At 56.7% G+C, this 21,096-nt stretch overlaps 10 protein-coding genes across 10 annotated transcripts; 7 read left to right on the top strand and 3 right to left on the bottom strand.

Annotated features, from left to right (window-relative positions):
• Nucleotides 1-173: 173 nt before the first annotated feature.
• KRP23_12013 (E3 SUMO-protein ligase RanBP2) lies at nt 174-1,542 on the bottom strand (the record flags this gene model as incomplete). Its single annotated transcript, XM_067882599.1, has 6 exons — nt 174-325; nt 406-559; nt 630-668; nt 749-1,234; nt 1,305-1,412; nt 1,486-1,542. The coding sequence occupies 6 exons, from the start codon at nt 1,540-1,542 to the stop codon at nt 174-176; spliced, it is 996 nt and encodes a 331-aa protein (XP_067739621.1).
• Nucleotides 1,543-1,744: 202 nt separating this feature from the next.
• Nucleotides 1,745-2,353, top strand: KRP23_12012 (NuA4 complex subunit EAF3-like protein; the record flags this gene model as incomplete). The annotated part of the gene is made up of 1 exon (XM_067882597.1): nt 1,745-2,353. The coding sequence occupies one exon, from the start codon at nt 1,745-1,747 to the stop codon at nt 2,351-2,353; it is 609 nt and encodes a 202-aa protein (XP_067739620.1).
• Nucleotides 2,354-2,663: 310 nt separating this feature from the next.
• KRP23_12011 (uncharacterized protein) lies at nt 2,664-2,981 on the top strand (the record flags this gene model as incomplete). Its single annotated transcript, XM_067882596.1, has 1 exon — nt 2,664-2,981. One exon carries the CDS (start codon nt 2,664-2,666, stop codon nt 2,979-2,981), a length of 318 nt encoding a protein of 105 aa, XP_067739619.1.
• A 1,083-nt stretch (nt 2,982-4,064) lies between these two features.
• On the top strand, nt 4,065-4,390 carry KRP23_12010 (uncharacterized protein; the record flags this gene model as incomplete). The annotated part of the gene is made up of 2 exons (XM_067882595.1): nt 4,065-4,118; nt 4,178-4,390. 2 exons carry the CDS (start codon nt 4,065-4,067, stop codon nt 4,388-4,390), a joined length of 267 nt encoding a protein of 88 aa, XP_067739618.1.
• Nucleotides 4,391-4,473: 83 nt separating this feature from the next.
• On the bottom strand, nt 4,474-5,400 carry KRP23_12009 (UDP-3-O-acyl-N-acetylglucosamine deacetylase; the record flags this gene model as incomplete). Its single annotated transcript, XM_067882594.1, has 1 exon — nt 4,474-5,400. One exon carries the CDS (start codon nt 5,398-5,400, stop codon nt 4,474-4,476), a length of 927 nt encoding a protein of 308 aa, XP_067739617.1.
• Nucleotides 5,401-6,189: 789 nt separating this feature from the next.
• Nucleotides 6,190-7,397, top strand: KRP23_12008 (uncharacterized protein; the record flags this gene model as incomplete). The annotated part of the gene is made up of 2 exons (XM_067882593.1): nt 6,190-6,357; nt 6,408-7,397. The coding sequence occupies 2 exons, from the start codon at nt 6,190-6,192 to the stop codon at nt 7,395-7,397; spliced, it is 1,158 nt and encodes a 385-aa protein (XP_067739616.1).
• Nucleotides 7,398-7,489: 92 nt separating this feature from the next.
• KRP23_12007 (uncharacterized protein) lies at nt 7,490-8,125 on the top strand (the record flags this gene model as incomplete). The annotated part of the gene is made up of 1 exon (XM_067882592.1): nt 7,490-8,125. The coding sequence occupies one exon, from the start codon at nt 7,490-7,492 to the stop codon at nt 8,123-8,125; it is 636 nt and encodes a 211-aa protein (XP_067739615.1).
• Nucleotides 8,126-10,785: 2,660 nt separating this feature from the next.
• KRP23_12006 (uncharacterized protein) lies at nt 10,786-11,154 on the top strand (the record flags this gene model as incomplete). The annotated part of the gene is made up of 1 exon (XM_067895947.1): nt 10,786-11,154. The coding sequence occupies one exon, from the start codon at nt 10,786-10,788 to the stop codon at nt 11,152-11,154; it is 369 nt and encodes a 122-aa protein (XP_067739614.1).
• Nucleotides 11,155-13,621: 2,467 nt separating this feature from the next.
• On the bottom strand, nt 13,622-14,563 carry KRP23_12005 (uncharacterized protein; the record flags this gene model as incomplete). The annotated part of the gene is made up of 5 exons (XM_067882591.1): nt 13,622-13,699; nt 13,771-14,017; nt 14,086-14,156; nt 14,220-14,311; nt 14,374-14,563. The coding sequence occupies 5 exons, from the start codon at nt 14,561-14,563 to the stop codon at nt 13,622-13,624; spliced, it is 678 nt and encodes a 225-aa protein (XP_067739613.1).
• Nucleotides 14,564-14,677: 114 nt separating this feature from the next.
• On the top strand, nt 14,678-15,284 carry KRP23_12004 (Pre-mRNA-splicing factor 38; the record flags this gene model as incomplete). The annotated part of the gene is made up of 2 exons (XM_067882590.1): nt 14,678-14,854; nt 14,919-15,284. 2 exons carry the CDS (start codon nt 14,678-14,680, stop codon nt 15,282-15,284), a joined length of 543 nt encoding a protein of 180 aa, XP_067739612.1.
• Nucleotides 15,285-21,096: the final 5,812 nt, after the last annotated feature.

Here is a 21,096-nt window from a genome sequence, read left to right as displayed (position 1 = left end):
GTGCGCCATGCCCTTGCTGCACTGGGGCATGCATTCCTCCTCCTTATGCGCTGCCGACCCGACCGGCATACGCCCAGCGCTGTGACTTCCTGTCGGCTGGACTAATATTGCTACACGGCTTGAGCTGAGCTCTACAGCCCAAGCAGCGCAACTGCGCTCCAACTGGCTCGGCTTCAACTGGACGGCGTCGCTGGTGTCGACGAATGCATGTGCGCCTGAATCCGCACAATCACGATGTCCAGGTCCTCCGGCGAACCGAAACGCATCAAGTACGTCACCGGGATGAACTTCTTCTCCGCTTCCGAGTCCTCGTTGGCTTCCAACACTGTCAGCAGCATCGTCTTCTCTGTCTTCTTCTCCACACCAGACAGGAGCTCAAGCTCGCGTTCATCAACAGCTTGGTACCAGGGCCGTGCGTGTACGACTCGCGCCGCATCACCACACGCGCAGTCGACTTGTCGCCATCAGCCTTTGCGTCCTTTGTATTCAGCACCCGCAACGGGCCGATCCCCACTTCTGCATAGTCCTTCTCGACCAACTTGAACAGCTTAGCGCGTTTCTGTAATAGCCGAACAGAATGGAGGGGTTAGTTCTTCTGCGAGCGGCGAAATCCACCGAAATGCACACACCTCGACCAAAATCTGTTCACCTTCCTCTCCGTTCGCAAGCTACACACACCAAATGCAAAACAACCCGGTCAGAACACTCGTAAATAATTCTCCAAGCTGCATCTGCACATGCTGCCTACCTCCGCCTCAGTCAGCGCCGGCACCACCGGCTCCGCCTTCTTCGCCACTTCAGCGTCCGAGAAATCAGTCGCCGAGCTCGATGACGCCTTGGCGCCAAAGCCATCCGAATCCGCCTGCACTGTTGCAAACGATGCGAACGTCACGGGGGACTTGCTCTGAAAGGACGCAAAGCCGCTCGAGCTCGCTGCCTCCGATGACGAAGAAGCTACCTCCCCAAATCCGCCCGAGGCCTTCGTAGCAAAACCTCCAGGACCCGAGAAGTCTGTCAAGGACGACGAGGCCTTGGTACCGAATCCATTGGCAGTTGAGGAGGACGTGAAGGCCGCGAAGGCATTCTTTCCGCTGAACGCGCTGAAGCCCCCAAAGGCGCTGCCCGCCGTGTTGGGCTTGGCCACCTTCTGCTCCTTCTCCTTGGTGGCAGCACCAGCCTCCTGCTCCTCTGTAACAGGTGAGGTGGACACGAACGAGTCCTTCTCTGCAGCCTCCTGGACCAGTAACTGAACCCGTTAATCCTCAATTTGCAGCATTTCAACGCCAAATAAGCGGGCGACGCACCTCGCGGCCGCCGATCTCCGGCTGCGGGGCGGCGTTCTCGTCGATTTTCACCTTCTTGACGTCCTCCGCCACTTTGGCGTCCACATCCAGCCGCACCTTCTTGACAATCTGTCGACAAGCGGGAAAATCGCGTTAAGAGCACTGAAAAGTTGTCCGATTTTCACGAAGAATGCGCGCCCACCGGCTGGTGCTCATCATCCACCGTCTCCGGCTTCTCGTGCTCGCCCTTGGTGGCCATGGGGGACGCCTCGCTGCGCTTGGGGTGGGGCTCCTCCTTCGGTCTGATTGCCCAGCCAGCACTGGGCTTTGACTGGTCGCTTCAGAATCGTTTACGATTGGCTAATATTCGGTATATTGAATGTAGCCAATCACAGTGATTTTCTAGATTTGGAGCTATAACTAATAGCCAGCGTCACGGCTCATTTGAACTTGCGACCAAGATGGTGATCAAGGTGGCCGACACGGTCCTCGTGTACTACGACCTGCTCATCTTCGACGCCGAGGTGCTCCAGATCGAGCCAAGCGGCGAGGAGAACAGGTACTTCGTGCACTTCCCGGGCTGGTCGGACAACTGGGACGAGTGGATCGCGCAGGAGAATGTGCTGGAGGACACGCCCGCCAACCGCGAGCGCCAGAAGAAGGCCAAGGAGGAGCTGCTCGTGCACCATTCCACTGGCAACGGCGTGCAGCCGCCTAGGCCAATGCAGCAGGACGCAGCGGCCAACAGGAGACCCAGCACGCTCCCCGGTTCGGAGCGGCTTGTGGCCATGATTGGCTGGATGAAGACGCTGGACGACTCGCTCACGAGACTCGACCAGCAGGTGAAGGGCCTCATGCGTGAACAGATTAGTCAGGAGGTGGGCGCAGTGCAGCTCAAGAAGAGGAAGGCAGAGTCGGAGGTGCACAAGGCTGAGCTCGAGGTGGAAGTGGCCAGGGATCTCAAGAGAGTCAAGGTGGCCGAGGAGACCGCCATGGCTCGCAAGAGACTCAAGGATGCAGGCATCTCCCAGAAAGAGATCGACGCAGTCCTGCCTGCTGATGCTAGATAGCCCCGCCGCGTTGGCATCAAGGAGGCGTTGACGAAACCAGCAATAGAGAAAATGTCGCCGTAAACGACAATACCCGACTGCATTTCCCAGAAGCCTATAGAATGATCTCGCGCGCTGCCAAGTCGACGACCAGCTTTCCGCCAACCTTGTAATAGTGAACTAATAAAGAGAAGGCAGAGTGGCGACGGCAAGACGCAGCATGCACGAATACGTGACCCCCACTTACCAGCAACGCAGCAGAACTCATCGCCATCTTCAAGGATTGTGATTGGCTGACGACGACTTGAGACCAATCTACAAATCGTTGAGCATGGACGTCAAGGTCGGCGACTTGGTGCTGGTCTTACACGGCTCGCTGCTGCTGGATGCCGAGGTGAAAGAGGCCAAAAGCGACGACCAAGTCGCAGAAATGCGCTCCAAGAAGCTCTTGGTGCACTATTTGGTGGATCTGGACCGAGCGGACGAGTGGGTGACGCAAGATCGAGTGCTGGAAGACACACCGACCAGCCGAGAGCTGCAGACGAAGGGCGAGGACAGCAGTCAGAGCAAGAGCGAGCGTCCAGTGCTTCAGCCACCTTTGACAAGTTCTGTGGGCCTAAACGACTGGATGCCATTGCCGCGTGGATGAACACGGTGGACGACGCGCTCGTTCGCTTGGGCCAAGATGTCAAGAACGTCGTCCGGCACCAGGCGGAGCAAGCAGATCAACTGCGAGAACTCGAGAGAAGAAAGAAGGAAGCGCGGGAAGAGAAGGCGGCGCTGGAAGAAGCTGTGCTGAAAGAGCTGACGAGGGTGAAGGTGGCTGAGGAGACGGCTCTAGCGCGAAAACGACTGCAAAACGCAGGAGTTTCCCAGGACGAGATTGACGCGATCTTGCCTGTAATACCGCACACGCGCTGCTAGCCCGGCTAGTCGTAAGAGCAGATTGGGGCTGCGTGGACTGATAAGCGAGACAGCAATGGATGTGCTGTGAGTACAATGCGTTGCGATCTGTTGAAATGGCTTGGACTGTATAGGGTTCTCCTTACTCTGCACCTCGTCCGAGCCTGCTGAGGTTAGATCTATGATAATGGTGAGTATCGCCTACCATGGCAAGGTCGCCAGTGTGCGCGTGAATCGCTATTATAGTGCTGCGTTATGCAGAATGGGAACGAGTGGCCACACATATTGACGGCTATGCTGCATCCCACACACGCTGCCTCACCCAAGCTTAAACGCGGCTCGTTATTCGCTCAATAAAGCTGTCAAAATCTCAACACATCTTCAAGGACAGCTCGTGCAAGTACCGGTAGCAGCTGGCCACGAACTTGGCCAAGGAAAACATCACCACCCCGTCGCCCGAGTGCGACTTCTCCAACCACCGTGCCGCGAGCTCCATGACGTTCGTCGTGGGTTACTAGCGCACGCCAGCGCACAACCTCACTCGCCTTCTCATCGCGGTCTTCCTGGCACTGCTGTTCGGCCTGGTGTTCGCGACGGCCAATGAACTCTGGTGTGGTTACGGCCCATAACGTATGGGCGTCTTCGCTCGCTTGTGGCGCAAGGATTCTCCCGGCGGTCCGTTGTATAACAGCATACAAACTCCCATACAAAAATGCCATGTTGAAGTTGGCGAAACGTGGAAGTCTCGTTGGGGCCCCTCAGGAATCCTCATTATCCAATCTTCCGAGCCGCCAAGTCGCAAGCCCAACCTCCTCCTCCTCCATCCGCCATGGTCGCCCGCGTCGCTGCGAAGAAAGGATCCGTGTGGCTCGGTGACCCTTCCGTACGTGACTCTCCTGCATCCACTACCACCCCTTGATGCTCACCTGTCGCTCCTCATAGACGTACCCTCTGCTGGCCGCTATGGGTGTGGCCGCCGTCTTGTGTCTGTCGACGGGCGTGCGCCACCTGACGACGAGTCCCGACGTCAAGTGGGACCGAGAGGTCCGCAAGCACCCGGAGATGGCGCTCAAGGACCGCTCCGAGTGGCGCTCGCACCGCAAAATCATCTCTGGTCTTCGCCCGAACGCTGTCAACGCGTATCACGACAAGTAGAGGCCCCGCAGTCACCGTCAGTGCAATCCCAATAAGCAACACACTAATAGCACGTCGTCCATTGGCCTTAACAACTTTGTCCTCTACACCTTTTCGTAGTTTTCGGGGTCTTTGAACAGTTCCCGCAGCAGCTCGTGGGTCAGCGCGTGGCCTGGACTCGTCGCGAAAAAGTAGCCGTGCAACGGGAGCCCTGCCAAGCCGATGTCACCGATGCAGTCCAGCATCTTGTGGCGCGCCCACTCGTCCGGGAAGCGCAGTCCGTCTTCGTTCAGGACGTGTCCGTGTTTGGAGAACACGACGGCATTGTCAAGAGATCCGCCTCGTGCGAGCCCGTTCGCTTGCATCCACTGAATTTCGTCTTCAAATGTGAAGGTTCTGGCCGCTGCAACGTTCTGGTAGAAGTTGTCCAATGTAGCGTCGGGGTCAGAGCTCAATGTAAAGCGACAGAAGGTCGAGCCCAGCTGCTTGTGCTCGAAGTTCACCTGCACCGACATATGCAGCGTCGGAGCGTGCGAAGCTGTTGACGAGCTGCCGAGTTGGTCGGGTATAGGGAGAAGCCACGCCGCCTTGTCCTGCTTGAAAACTTGCACCGGTCTCTTGATACGCAGGTAGTGGAGCTCTGCGTCCTGCTGCTCTTCGACGCCCACGCGTCGGATCCCGTCCACGTACTCGACGCTGCTCCCGTCCAGAACCGGCAGCTCCACGCTGCTGCAGTCCTCTTCAAAGTCGATGAAAGCATTCGTGATCCGTGACGCCACCAGCGCTGCCATGAGATGCTCAGCAGTGGCCACGTTTGCTCCATTGGAGGCCGTGAGCTGAGTGCACAATTGACTTTTGCGAGCATTCACGTTCGCAATGAGCGCTGGGACTGCACAGCGTTGACTGTTAGTGCGGAAGACGATGCCTGAATTTGCAGGTGCCGGCAGTACGCGGATCGAAACCTTCTCGCCGCAGTGGAGCCCCACGCCCGCGAAGCGCAGCGGCTGCTTGAGCGTGCGCTGCCACCTCATGCTCAGACGATTGGCGACTGCATTTTATCCAATCGACTGGCAGCAGCTTTCCTTGCAATAAGTTGACCCTGGTTTGACACGTCGGAGAAGGTCTGACCAGAGATCCGCGCGTTGCATTATAGTCGACTGTCGAGCAGGTCACCCCTTTGGACATTGCGAACATTGCTCCAAGTGGCGCACAGCTGAAGGGAAGTCCGAAGTTTTCAGACTCACAAGGAGACCAAGCCAAGCAGCGTCTTCTGTTAACGCTCGTTCTCCGCGGCAATTAGCAGCGAGCACGGTGGCAATAGCAGCGAGCACGGTGGCAGCTAGTCCGAGCCGCCTGTCCCCAGTTCGTCTTCTGATAAAGCAGTCCACTCTCGCGCGAGCTCTATGCAGACAACTGGTCCCGTGTGTCAGCCTTCAAAGTATCCCCGCAAAAGTCTCCACATGACCAACTCGATAACGTCGAATCTGAACTCTTGTCTTTTCTGCTTGGGTTTCTGTAGAACTACAAATCTATTCATATTTCACGTCTACCACACCACATACCCATACCCACTCCAAGTCATGCACGTTGAAGCTGAAAGGTCGCTTCAACATATTTACAATGGATACACTTGGGATCCGCTCTTCCACCTCTTCCTCACTTTGAGAAATTCCGCCTCGAGGTGGAACCGTCGCCGAGGAAACCGGCGGGCGATGGAGTCAGCGCCGCATGCCCCGCGAGCGGCGCTCACTCCCACTCGCGCTCAGAAGAAACGTCGGCCGCCCTCGCCCGTAACTACTAAACTCCATAGATTGAGCAAAATGCAGCAGCTCCAGACCGCGCGGCAGCGGTTCGTGCCCGACAGCGAAGACGAGGGGGCTCCGTTGCGGTTCGTGACGCTCCCCCCGAAGCTCGTGACGTCCAAATCTGAGGGACAGCAGGCCAATGCTAGGAGGAGGCACCTGCAGCAGCAGGGTTTGCACTCTCAGGTGCAGGTTCGAGGGCATCAGGCAGAAGCTCCAGGAGGAACGTACCTTAGGAGGGAGAACGAGGTGCGACGGCCCTTGGAGCCGATGCAGAGCACAATAAAAGCTTTGAATCGCTCTCGTCCGTGTCGCCGTGTGCTGGTGACGCGGCGGCGGCGCTGGAGCAAGGGCTGATGTCGTCCACGACCTTTTCCAGCTCGGCCGTATTGACGGACGATATGTTGGCGGCAGTCGCGCGGAAGGGGAAGCAGAAGCTCGAGATGATGGCCAAGAGGCAGGTGATGATGGGCAGGTGGAAGCGCATGCCCCACTCCAAGCCCGACTGTCAGATGTTCGAGTCGGTTAGTAAGGCCAAGGACCAGTACAGCGTCGTGGCCAAGATGGACTTGCCCTGCAGTCTGCGAGAGATCATGAGCGTCTTCTCGACGGACAATGACGCCGATTTCCACCGCAGCATGGAGGCGGTTTTTGGAGATCAGTACGTCTATGGGGTCAACGTTCGCACCATGGAGTGCGCTTCATTTGCTGGAGGAGGTAGTACAGCCTTACGCGCGCGAGCCCAAGCCCGACGAGCGTCGGAGCCGGCAACACGGCGAGCCAGCGAGGGCTCAACGATGCCACCGTTGCGCTCCGCCAAGTTGAAGCTGAATGCCGTGTCGCTCATGCAAAAGCAACGATTGGTGTGGAAGCAGCGCAACATGACGTTCTTAGACTTCCTCGAGGAGAAGATCGAGGCCAAGTCGGTCACGCGCGTCATGCAGACGATGGATATGACGGATGAAGACTTGGAATTTAGCTCTGTGACGCTGTCATCGCCCACGACAACTTCTAGCCACGAAAACTGCTGTCACGAGCCAACTCAGCATGGAATTGACCCTCAATACGAGCTCAAAGGGATCTTCGCGGGATACGTCATCCAGGAAGACTCGGAAGAGAAGTTCACTCGCTTGTTTTTCTACGCGACGCACCACCACCACCTGTCCGGACCGCACGGACAGACGAGAATGCCTCGGTCTGGCGTTCAGCTGTGCGCGCCATGGTGAACAAGGTGTGTTTGCTTGAGACTGTTGTGCTGCGTCGTCGCTTGGGTTACTACCCGCTAGCTCGATTGCCTACGTCCACTGACGAGGCTACCATGGCAACGTACTGCGCGACGTGCTACATCCCGTTTGGTTTGCTGCGCAAGAAGTATTTCTGCAGATTGTGCGGCCACTACACGTGCCGGAAGTGCTCGGATCTCCGGGACGTCGAGAAGAAAATTAGTCTCGTCGAGAAGCATCGCGTGTGCGTGTCTTGTGTCCGTCGTGTGAGCTACTGCGTGTTCAGCACGTGCGCGTTCCCGCCCAAGATGGAGTCCAATGTCAGTGGTAGCAGCTGGACGTCCGACCTATCTCAGCAACCAACGGAGGTTGCCGGTGAAGGCGAAGACGACTACGACCCTCCCATCATGGACGATTTGGCGTCGAAAGACATTGAAGACGGTGAGGCTGTTCAGCCAAACCAGAGCGCGGGTGGAGCGCTTGCTGGGTTCGTATCGGATTTATTGCACGGGAAGGAGAAAAAGCAAGAGCCCGCTGTCGACCGAAGACCGCGACTGCAGCTTACCATCGACGACCTCAGTACTTGGGTCCCGGGGCCCCTTCTGGACGGACAAAACACGCCAAAGGAGTCGATTTCTCTGCTCGACAGCTTCTGCACGTCGCATTCATCGACGAGCTCACGTTCGCGCGATCTCACGTCGTGGTTATCTCCATCTCCGACAGGGGCGTGATGCCAGACCATTTTTTTCCTTGAACGAAGAGGAAGCAATACAAAATGCACACAAGTATCGACACTGCAGGCTTCCCAGCTACCGTGCGCACAGCAGGTTGTCGATCTGTACTTACCAGCTGAAGGCTTTAAAGCAGAGGGCTATATAATTGTTCAAGAACCTCAAGCTTGAGCCAACTACCGGTTGCTGATATGTGTATTTACTCGCTCGTTTATCTCTTCTGGTGGTTGATGAAGCGCAGGGACAACAGGCCCAAGATGCGGAACAGCACCACGTACGCAAGGACGATGCCGAAGTTCATCCCGATCTCGTCGTGCTTCATGCCGAAGTACTCCTCCGTGTACTCCTTCAGCGTGATGTGGCCGACGGTAACCGGGGAGTCCTGCATGGGCTGGCAACCAAGCTGCGAGCCCACGTTAATGTACGACTGCGTGGCTTCATCCCAAGTCGGCAGCTCGTCGCACTCCGCGAAGACCAGCGAAACGAGGATCGCCAGCGAGTAACGCGGAGGCACAATCTTGTAGAGCCACTGGTAGCCGTCGGGGATCGCGTAGGCCGGAGGAGAGAACCCCATGAACAAGAAGAAAACCGAATTCACGAGCACACCCACGATGGCTGCGACCTCCTCGCTCGGGAACGCGTAGGCGAAGAACTGGCCCAAGTACGTCTGCATCATGACGAGCACCGACATGTTGATCCAGAACAAGAAGGCTGTGAAAAGGCCCGTGAAGCCCACCATGGGGAAGAAGATGACCGTGAAGACGAGCGAGCTCACGAAGCAGTACGGAATCTCCGCCACCGTCGAGCCCACGAAGTACCAGAAGGCATTGTACGTCTGACCAGCGCGCTCACGGTAGAACGACGCGCGTTCTTCACAGGCAAGCGGCAGTACACTCTGGAACGACACCATAGCGTTGAAGAGCGCGGCTATGAAGACCATACCCACGCCTGAGTTCAGGCCAGAGTACGAGTTGTACTCGGCCGTCACGAACACCAGGCCGAACAGCAGCGCCAGGAAGACGGAGATGAGGAGACGAGTGAGGTTGTACGCTGGCGTGCGCCAGTACATCTGGATGAAGCGCCCACGACGAACTTCATCTGCGTCATGGAGCTCGCGGCGCGTTTGTTGGAGAAGACCATCTCCGGGTAGTCGGGCGATGGGGTAGTGATGCCTTCCTTGGCCAGGTTCGTGTCCAGCTGCTGCTGGTACGAACTGTCATTGAAAATCTTCACGAAATCCATGTCGTCTGCGATGGAGTTGCTCACACCGGCACCAATGCACTCCAGCATCCACGTGGCAGGGTTATAGCCGACAGGAAGCGAAGCCACGCCAGGGACGTTCTCAAAGTAGTCGACCAAGTTGCGGCAGTTCTTGCCAAGGTCGCCGAAGAATACTGTCTCCCCGCCGCGCTTCAGCAGCAAAAGGCTGTCGAACAGGTAGAACACTTCAGCCGACGGCTGGTGGATCGTACAGATATGGTACGGCCAGAGTCGGCCACCTTGCGGACACCGTCCATGATCAGCTTGGCCGAGCGCGCGTCAAGGCCACTCGTGGGCTCATCCAGGAAAATCACACTCGGCTGGCAGCAGCTCCACACCGATCGTCAAACGCTTCATCTGCTCCACGGAGCTGCCGCGGATGATCTGGTCCGCGATGTCCTGCAGACCGAGCAGCTCAATGCATTCTTCGACCGAGTCGTACTTCTTCGAGTCTGGGATCGACGCGTCCTGCCGCAGGAACGAGCTGAAGGTCAAGGCCTCACGAATGGTGGCCGCCTCCGAGTGCACGTCCATCTGCTCGCAGTAGCCCGTGCAGCGCCGGATAGCCAAATCGCTGGCCTCGTATCCGTTCATGAGGATTTTGCCGGTGATCTTGCCTCCGGTTTTGCGTCCAGCGATCACGTCCATCAAAGTCGTCTTACCAGCACCAGACGCTCCCATGAGAGCCGTCACTGAGCCAGGAACAGCAAACCCACTGATGCCCTTTAACAGTTCAAGAGTGCTCTTCGGGTTGTTCGGATCCGGAACGGAATAGCGTAGGTCCTGGAATGCGACGGTCACGGGGACGAAGTTCTTCTCGCGGGCGTTCACGTCTACAACAAAGCTGCCAGTCCTATCGGCTGCGCTCTTGGGCGTGGCGATCAGCTTGTAAGTGCCAGCCTCTTCCTCCTCGTCAATAACCTTCTCCGATACGTCCACGTTTTCAGGAGCTTCGTAGCGAAGGTGCTCAAGCGCAAAGTATGACAAGAGCATGAACACGACGTAGATCACGATCGTGTAGATGATTCCGTAGAGGATCCACTCCTTTCCAGTCGGAATCGCGAAAAGGTCCAGGTAGTACTTGCCCATGGTGAGCCCTCCGTAGCTGGCGCAGTAGTCCACTCCATCGTAAACGCACACGTCAAGCGCATCCGACCGGTACTGAAGAATGGCGAGAGCACGCAAACTCCAGCTCATGGGGCTGATGTAGTGCAGCCAGATGAAGTAGTCGGGGATCTGAGCTTTCGTGACGATGAAGCCGGCGAAGATCACAAACACAAGAATCGACACCATACCGACGGGTGTGGCGATGCTGGAGTTCGGCGATACGGCGGTCAGGAAGAAGAACCACATACCGAGGGCCAGGTTGGACAGGAACAGGATCACCAAGAACAAGACGAATGCCACCGCGTCCGATACGAAGCCACAATCCAGTACACAAGGGAGCCGAAGATGACTGTCTCGCCGATGGCAAGCGGGATCTGGCTCACCGAGTTGGCAAGGACATAGGCACCAGTTCGGAAGAAGTTGGCGCCGCGTTGCTTGTAAAAGATGTCGCGCTCCGCCAGGTACGTCGGGATCTGCGACGACTGGCCCATGGACAGGAACATGATGGCCGCGAAGATGATACCCATGACCACAGACACCTGCGTCGGGTCGAACTGGTAGAACGTGGTGCAGTACAGCAGTCCCATGATGGTGATCATCATCACTCGGCCCGCCATGAACGGCTTGTTCCGGTAGGTGATCATGATCTGGCGCTGGAATAACGTCCAGGTGTTCTCCCAAAAGGACTGGTGGAACTTGGGCATCGGGTCCATGTGAGCCTCCACGTTCCTCAGTAGCTCCGGTGCGTGGGGCTCCTCGAGGATATGCAACATGTCACGATGGATGTCCGACTTACGGAACAGCTCTGCAAACTCGTTGGCGAGGCGCGGCTGCTTGGTCGAGTGGTGCTTCACTTGGTAGCGGTACTGCTCGTGCGTGCCCAAGTCAAGCAGGTAGTCGGCAATGTCGCGGCCGGGAGGGCACGAGAAGCCCAAGCTGTCGAAGTATCCCTGTACACGGTCGCAGGGTCCGTGGTACATGAGCTCGCCCTCGTTCAGGATCATGACGTCGTCGAACAGCGCAAACACCTCTGGCGAAGGCTGCAGCAGTGCTATCACCACGGTCTTGCGGAGTTTCTGCGCAACACTGCGCTGGGTGTTGATGATGTCGTACGTGGCCGCACTGTCCAGACCGGTACTAATCTCGTCCATGAGCGTCACGTACTTCATGCCGAACTCCATTTCGCCAGTCGTCACGCGCTTGCGTTCGCCACCAGAGATGCCACGGATCATGGCGTCACCGACAATTGTGTCTTGGCAGTTCTGCAGTCCAAGCTGCTGGATGATAACCTCCGGGTAGTGCTGGAACATGGCCTGCGCGGCCGCCAGCGCTTCCTGGTTCTCCTTGGCCGAACCCTTGGACAGCAACTCCTCTCCGCGACGCGAGAGCTCACCTCCGCAGAACTTGTGGGCGAACTCGAGCGTCTCCTTCACCGTCAGCGTCGCGAAGTGCTTGTCACGCTGGTTCACGTACGCGACGAACTGGGGCAGCGTCTTGACGATTTGCTCCCGGGACACTCCGTTGTACGTGATATCTCCTTCAATCCTGATGTTCTTGCGGATCGGGAACCGCCCGCTCAGCATTTTCATGAGCGCGGACTTGCCCGAGCCCGGTTGACCCAGCAGCAGCGTGATGGTACCGGGTCTGAACGTCCCGCTCATGTTCTTGAGGATCTCCTTGCGCACGACGCGCTTCTTGGGCCCCACGAAGGCTTTCATGGCGGTGTTGGGCAGCGTTGGCAACTCGTGCTGGGATCGGTCGTCGTCGATCACCACAATGTCGGCGGTGACCGACAGGTTGTTAAAGCGCACGTCCATCTGGGGCAGTGCTCGTCCGAGTGCTGCCTCCAACTTGGTGGCCACATGATCGTGCAGGACCTGCGGCCCTTCTGCCATCAGGGCCGCGCCTGATTCATAGCCGAACTGTCGGCGCTGCTGCTGGCCGGCACTCGGATCGGTATCTCCCGTAGGTGTCGACGCCATCGTTGATCGGCGTCGGACGGGAAATTCGGGAATGACTGAGCACTTTGGGTGCTCTGCGGTAAGCTCCGATCGCGTGGATGCATATGTAAACAACTTGGCCGTCCCACGGAGCTCTTCGCCAGGATTTGAAAGAGCAACAACATGCCACGCACGACGGTGGCAATAGGTACACCAAGCGGTCGACAGCCAATGAGCGAGACCAGAACCGACTCGAATGGCAACTTGAGCATCATCAGTGAAGTTGTCGCCGGCCGCAATCACGTCGCCGGGCTTCGCCATCAACACAACTTGCGTTACGCAAGTCACGCGCGAGCCAACGACACCGCGCCGTCGTAGCCTCTCCACTGAAGTGTACCCACCACTGGTGGCGGGCCACCGGGGCAGCGTCGTGATGCACGAAGAGATTCAACGGGTGGTTGGAATTGACTCGCGCCTGCCCCGACGCGCCACATTTGAGGAAAATACCGAGTCGGGGACGGCAGCGTTTGCACTGTTGATCCTCGTTCTGCGAAGGATTGCAACGGTGTTCATGGTGGTAAGTGGTGGTAAGTGGTGGTAAGGTCGGCGCGACTAGCCCCTTGTTGGCTGGCATCAACATGGCCGAGTTGACGCCAGGCGACCAGCGAAATGTGCGGCACCGCACCGCGCGGCACCACCATTCGCTCGCACACCCAAGGGGCCGATTCCCTGCAGCGCACGCAGGAAACCATCACGGCAAACCTCAATGGTACAACAACTGTAGTACATAGTATAGGTCGATAGTATCGGATGACAAACTTGTTGGTCGATTGACCACAATAGCAGCCCAATTACCACATTGTATTGTCAAGTGGCCTCCGTCGCTCGTGGGGTTTTGCCGAGATGTAGGCGGGGTCTTGCTTTTGTAAGGCCTGATCGACGCAAACTATTACTACCCGTTGGATACGTCACGCATTTCATTACATTATTGGGTATTTTGGCTATGAACACTCAATTGATGCACATGGCGAAGTTTCTTCAGGCTTGGAATCTACCGGTAAAAAAAAGGTCCTGTTGATAAGCGTTCATCTCACAAGTCACACTCGGTGACCGCACCTTCATATCAGCATCACGAATGTTCATTTTTAATGCACTACAACGTGAGCAAAACATAGCAAACTTGCAGTGTTCACGCCTCCAGAAATGACTGTGTAAGTCCAATCGTGGTAGGGTGTGACGGTAGTAAATAGTGCGATGCACCAATAATCTAATCGCAAGCCCACCAAAAAAATGTCAGCTATGCGTAAGCTCACAGTCAACACAGCATCGAGCCCTCACCTGATGGCGGAATTCTCCCGGCAGCTCGGTCTCTTTTACCATGACCAGGCCGTCGTTTGGGTAGTTGTGCTGATTGAATGGATTGAGACACAACTTTCCAGCAAGTACCAGCGGGTAGCATCTCCGCGGCAGTTTTCCAAGCCGCTCGTCGAGTTCTTTAGGAGAAAAAGCTGCCAACTCTTCAGCTGCCACGCCACCATATCCCGCCACACCGATATACTTCTTCATGGACGTGTGGTAGCAAATCCTGCAGTATGAAAAAAACTTAAGAAACCACGAAATTAAGAAGCCACAAAACTCATTGCTGCATCTCACCCTCTATTGGGCGGTGCCAGCATCACCACTTTCGACTTGGTGTAGTTCCAATCCACCGTTCGAAATGCTTCCTGTTAGCAGCTATAGCATAAGAAAAACATACCCCGAAAATAAGACCGAAAATAGCCGCCCACCCGCAGCACCAAGGCGCCATATCCGTGCGTCACGAAATTAACAGCTTCGTCCGTCGTGTGCGGCTTCTGCCTCTTCAAAAAATCGGCCAGCTCTACACAAAAGACCATAAATTAGGTCCACACAATCCTCCAAACAGTCCTCGGTATCAGATACCTTTGCCTGACGAGGCCAGATCCTGCGACCGCGGCCGGAAGCGAAAGGGCTGCACATCATAACCTCGCACCGCGTGCAGGTAGAGCTCCAGCGGGCGCAGCGGGAGTGAGCCGCCGTACAGGTCGTGCACCGTCACCAGCACTCCCCGAGCCAGCTCGACCCCGCGCCGGTCTAACGCCGCGCTCGCCATTCCTTTCGACAGGTAAATTATCCGGTTAAAGAGGTTTGGGAACATTTCTCAGGTTTGGTTCCATTTCCCAATTTTGTGTCAGACCAAAAAGCAGACCAAAAAGCAGACTAAAAAATGAACGCCACGGACCCGGGCGCGCTGAGCGTGCACGGCGTGAACCCGCAGACGCTAGTGGAGAAGATCATGCGCAACCGCATCTACGCCAGCATCTACTGGAAAGAGCAGTGTTTTCGGGCTCACGGCCGAGACGCTCGTGGACAAGGCCGTGGAGCTCTCGGACTTCGGCGGCACGTTTGGTGGCAACCAGCAGCCAACCCCTTTTTTGTGTCTGCTGCTCAAAATGTTGCAATTGCAGCCGGAAATTGAGGTCGTCAAGCAATTTGTGGAGAACGAGGACTATAAATATGTGACCGTACTGGGCGCTGTGTACCTGCGGCTCGTGGGCAAACCCGCGGATGTTTACACACTATTGGAGCCGCTGCTGAGCGACTACCGCAAGATCCGCAAGCGCAACGTCATTGGCTGGGAGATCACTCACGTGGACGAGATTGCAGACGCGCTGCTGACCGAGGAGTACTATATCGACCTGACTCTGCCGCGGCTCGTAGACCGGGGGCTGCTGGAGAAGAACGAGGGCCTGCCGCCGCGGAGAAGTCCGCTGGAGGACGAGTTGGACGCGGCCAGTGACAGCAGCAGCGACAGCGAAGAAGAGAAGGAATAAAAAGTGTGCTAAAGTTTTAGGTGAAGAGTGGAGAGGATGCTCGGACTAATCAGTTCTGAGTCGGCTATGTAGTCGCGCGGTGAAGTTGGTGGAACGCTTAGCAAGCTTTCCCAGCTGCAATCCGATAACATCCAGACCGCGTTGAAGGACGGTACTGCATCAGTCACCGTCGTGTATTGACTGCATGCAGTGCTTTCTGCTACTGCTTCCGATGGTACAGGTCCAGTGCAATTGGGCTTGCCGTCGTTTGGCAGCTCTGGCTGCGCTCCAAAGAAGTCGCCAGGTTAATGACACCAAACGTGGTGACCAAAAAAGCCCAATGCCATCGAGACATCTGGGAGTGCATTGCTGCACTCACGCCCATCATGCTGCGCATCCCGCCTGTGGACGAATGGATACGCGGTGCCGGTTAATCTCTTCGTTTGCTTGCTGATCCTGCGCTGTCAATGGTACTCAGCTGCTGACGATTGGCGGTCAACGTGTATGTATGGATCATGTCCATACCCCATGGCGCTTGCTCGCCGCGTCGAGGATATCGACTTTGCTGACAGCGGGGGCGGTCTACGATGGTACAGTTGCAAATCGCCATTTTGTACACTTTAATCGACGGGGCGATTAAGATGCATGATCAGCGCGGTTTACAATTCCCTGTCCCTCGCTTTCAAGTCGAGGGCCTCGAATCCAGGCTGCATAGCTCCTGGACCACCAGCCTGGACGACTTGGTGACTGGAAATTGCCTCAACTTGACTGGCTGTCGAGCGTGTCACGCTTGAAATAAGGCTACGTTCGACTGGGTCGCGTGCAAAACAGACAAGGAGGATGCGTCGGGCTGCGTGTGCGTGCTCAAGTGGGTCTCGCTGCAGACTGCACCGCGTCAAGGACAGTGCACATGAAGTGAGACTTGACCAGTCCTTGGTTGCGCTTACCGATAGCTCACTTCCCAATTTCGTCTGCGATGTCAACGTCGAAGATCAAGTCGCCGGCGCTCGAATCGCCCTCCGCCGCGTACGTGAGCGTCTGGGACGAGCGTCCGCGCAAGTACAAGAACGTGCTGTTCCAAGTATGCGTCTTCATCCTCATGATGGAGCTGTCCGAGCGTCTCAGCTACTACGGCATCAACCAAGGCCTCAAGAACTTCATGCAGAAGATCGGCTGGAGCCTCGTATCCGCCAGTGCGCTCAAGAGCACGTGGACGTCCATCTGCTACATCACGCCGCTGTTCGGCGCGTACCTGGCCGACGAGAAGTGGGGGTCGCTTCCGCACCATTCTGACGTTCGGGGTCTGGTACTGCGTCGGCGACTTCCTCGTGGCCATCGCCGCCCACCCGGACATCATGACCGAGGAGGCCGTCGTGAACCCGATCTTCGTCATCGGTCTGTTTATCGGAATTGGCATCGGGACGGGCGCCATCAAGTCCAACGTCATCACGTTCGGTGCTGACCAATTCGACCCGAACGACCCGAGCGAGGTGCACCAGAAGGCGACCTACTTCTCCTACTTCTACTTCTGCATCAACTTTGGCGCCGCCTTCTCATACGGATACCTGTCCGTGTTGTGTGTGGAAGGGTCCGCTCAGATCCCTGCCGAGTACGGCTACTTCGCCACCTACATGATCTGTGCGGCGGTGATGGTCGTGGCCATCCTCTTCTTCATCGTCGGCTCGCCGCGCTACGTGCACATGCCCCCCAAAGACCGCACGATCTCGACGCTGCTTCGTTTGCTCAAGCAGAGTGCGCGCACGTCGCGCAATGGCGCCGTCGTCGTCACTGGTGCGTTCCTGCTTTTCTTCTCGCTGTTCGTCAACATTGCGTCGGCTTTCAGTGCCGACAGCGGTCGTGTGGGGGAAGCGCTCTCGTATGTGGCTGCTGCTATGGTACTGTGCGGCGTGGTGTGCTGGGTGTACGGCGCTCACGACCAGACGTTCCTGGACGCCATGAAGGAGAGCCAAGGTGGCGAGTACGACGACGACCTAGTGGACGGCTACAAGAAGCTGGTGAGTGTGCTACCCTTCGCGGCCTACACTATTATCTGGCAGTGCGCGTACGACCAAACCGATGCCAACTTCCAGTCGATCACGCAGCAGTGCGACTTGCGTCTGGACCGCAGCGACCCCGACAGCTCGCAGATCCCTGGTGCCATGTTGGGCGTCTTCGACCCGATCTTCATCGTCATCTGCATCCCCATCTTGGACTCCGTCGTGTACCCCATGTACGAGAAGCGCTTCGGCAAGCCCCCCACTCAGTTCGGTCGTGTCTGCGCGGGTCTCATCGTGGCTGCCATCGGCATCTTTTGGTCGGGTATCTTTGAGGTCATCCGCCGCAACGCAGGAGCGCTACAGGATGCCAACGGAGACCCGATCCTCGACGGCGGCAGTAACCAGCCCATGAACGACATCACATGGGCCGCTGCCATCCCCAACTACGTCTTCATCGCCCTGGCCGAGTGCCTCATCAACGTCACGGCCTACGACGTGTTCTACTCGGTGGTGCCGCTCACTCTCAAGAGCACTTCGCAGAGCGTCAACCTCTTCATGACGTCTGTAGGCAGCGTCATGACGTCGGTCTTCACCGTCATGTTCTCACCCTACCTGCCGTCGGACGACCTCAACGACGGCAATCTCGAGTACATGTTTTTCGCGGTGGGAGCTGTCAGCGTCGTCAACTTCTTCGCCTTCTACTTCACCATGAAGAAAATGAACTTCGGCATGTCCAGCAACTCCGGCGACGACGAGTTCGACCTTCAGGGTAAGGAATCCGTCGCCTCGCGCCACAGCATCGCCGCTTCCAAGTAAGGACAAGCAAATGCAGCCCATGCATAGTAAGTAGTGTAACAGCAAATATCAACCTCGGCGATCAGAGTCAGGACCCTCCAGTGTCGACATTAGGAATTTGAAAAAGAAAATGTCTTGGAGCTCGACGAGATAGCGCACACCGGCGGACTGAGCCCACGAACTGAAGTCCACGAACACCATGGTGATCGAGTTGAACAGCACACCGATGATTTGAGCCACTTCTTCTGACTGCATGGTGTACGCAGTGTATCAGACCAGCACGGACACGCCGAACCAGAAGAGGATAGAGAAGTCGACCATGAAGAAGAACATAATGCAGAAAATCACAGAGCTGATGAAGCAGTACGGGATCTCCGCCAAAATCGAAGCCGTGAAGTACCAGAACGCGTTGTACGTCTGAGCAGTCAAAGGCATCACGCTGTGGAACCCGGCCATCGAGTTGATCAGCGACGACATGAAGATGATACCCACACCCGAGTTTAAGCCAGGGTGACGCACTTTGGTCCGAAGTTAATCCACCGATTCACTTGATTCGCTGGCTGATTGGCTGAATCGTAGGCCGCCGTCGTGAAATGAATGCTGGAAGTGCTACAGTTTTTGATGAAGATGGTTTTTAATTGTATTGATACTTTCGTGCGACTGCTTATCTCTTCTGATGGTTGATGAAGCGCAGCGCCAGCAGACCCAGGATGCGGAAGAGCACGATGCACCCAATCACGACGACGAAGTTGCGCGTGATGGTGTCGTGCTCCATGCCGAAGTACTCCTCGGTGTATTCCTTGACGGTGATGTGGCCGACGTCGGCAGGAGAGTCCGCCATGGGCTGGCAACCGAGCTGAGATCCAACGTTCTCGTACGACTGCGTGGTCTCGTTCCAAGTCGGTAGTTCGTCACAGTCCGCGAAGACCAGAGAAACCATGACGGACATTGGGAACTTGAGAGGAGAGATCGTGTACAGCCACTTGTAGCCGGACGGGATGGCGTAGGCCGGAGGAGAGAAGCCCATGAACAAAATGAAGACGGAATTGATGAGTACTCCGATGATCGCGGCGACCTCTTCGCTCGGGAGCGCGTACGCGAACATCATGCCCATGTAGACTTGCATGAGGATCGTGAGCGACATGACCAGCCAGAAGAGAACAGCCGCACCGAAGCCCTGGAAGCCCACGAATGGGAAGAACACGACGGTGAAGAGGAGCGAGCTCGTGAAGCAGTACGGGATCTCAGCCAGCGTCGAGCCCAGGAAGTACCAGAACGCGTTGTACGTCTGCGACGCGCGCTCGCGGTAGAACGAGGCGCGCTCGGAACACGTGAGCGGGAGAACGCTCTGGAATGCCATCATCGAGTTGAAAAGTGCAGCCATGAACACCATGCCCACCCCAGAGTTCAGGCCAGAGTACGACGCGTAGTCTGCACTCACGAAAATGATGCCAAAGAGCAGTGCCAGGAAGATGGCCAAGATCATCCGCGTGAGGTTGTAGGCTGGAGTCCGCCAGTACATCTGAATGTAGCGCCACACGACGAACCGCATCTGCGTCATGGAGTTGGCAGCGCGCTTCTTCCCGAACACCATTTCAGGCAAGTCAGGCGACGGAACCGTGATACCTTCCTTGGCCATGTTCGCCTCCAGCTGCTGGTTGTACGAGCTGCTCCTGAAGTAGTCCACGAAGTTGGTCTGGTTGCCAGCTCCGTTGCTCACACCAGCACCAATGCACTCGAGCATCCACGTCGCTGGGTTGTAGCCCTTCGGCAGCGGAGATACACCAGGGATGTTCTCAAAGTAGTCGATCAAGTTGCGGCAGTTCTCGCCCAAGTCACCGAAGAACACCGTCTCACCGCCGCGCTTCAGCAGCAAAAGACTGTCAAACAAGAAGAACACCTCCGACGACGGCTGGTGGATCGTACAGATGATGGTACGGCCAGAGTCGGCCACCTTACGGACACCGTCCATGATCAGCTTGGCCGAGCGCGCGTCAAGGCCACTCGTGGGCTCATCCAGGAAAATCACACTTGGCTGGGCAGCAAGCTCCACACCGATCGTCAAACGCTTCATCTGCTCCACGGAGCTGCCGCGGATGATCTGGTCCGCGATGTCCTCCAAGCCAAGCAGCTCAATACATTCGTTCACCGAGTCGTACTTCTTCGAGTCTGGGATCGATGCGTCCTGGCGCAGGAACGAGCTGAAGGTCAAGGCCTCACGAATGGTGGCCGCCTCCGAGTGCACGTCCATCTGCTCGCAGTAGCCCGTGCAGCGACGGATAGCCAAATCGCTGGCCTCGTATCCATTCAACAGGATCTTGCCGGTGATCTTGCCACCAGTCTTACGGCCAGCAATCACATCCATAAGCGTCGTCTTACCAGCTCCTGAAGAGCCCATGAGCGCCGTAATGGAGCCAGGCACAGCGTATCCGTTGATTCCCTTCAATAGCTCGAGTTCGGCTTTAGGATTCTTGGGGTCCGGCACAAAGTAGTGCAAGTCCTGGAAGGCCACCGTCACCGGCGTAAAGTTTTTTTCACGATCACCGACGGGGAGGTCCAGCACCACTTCGCTCTTGCTCTTTGGGGTTTTCACGAGCGTGTACGATTCGTCTTCAACCATTTTCTCCGATACGTCGACGTTCTCGGGGGCTTCGTAGCGTAGGAACTCCAACGCCAAGAAGGAAAGGAACATGAAAACCACGTAGATGACAACCGTGTAGATGATGCCGTACGCAACCCACGACTTGTCCGTCTCAAACCCGAACAGGTCCAGGTAGTACTCGCCCATGGTGAGTCCATCGTATTGCGTGCAGTAGTCAATGCCGTCGTACACACAAACGTCGAATGTGCTTGAGCGGTACTGGTTGATAGCGAGGGCCCGGAGACTCCAGCTCATAGGACTGATCCAGTGCGCCCAGATCAGGTAGTCAGGGATTTGGCTCTTGGTCACAACGAAGCCCGCGAAGATGATGAAGATGAGCACCGAGACCATACCCAGAGGCGTCACGACGTTCGTGTTGGGACCAACAGCGGACAAGAAG

The sequence above is a fragment of the Phytophthora ramorum genome (assembly GCF_020800215.1).
Source record: "Phytophthora ramorum isolate Pr-102 chromosome Unknown Phyram_PR-102_s0014, whole genome shotgun sequence".
NCBI classification, from domain to species: Eukaryota; Oomycota; class Peronosporomycetes; order Peronosporales; family Peronosporaceae; genus Phytophthora; species Phytophthora ramorum.
Note: the sequence above shows the minus strand (reverse complement) of the source record. Positions and strands in the feature narration are given on the sequence as shown.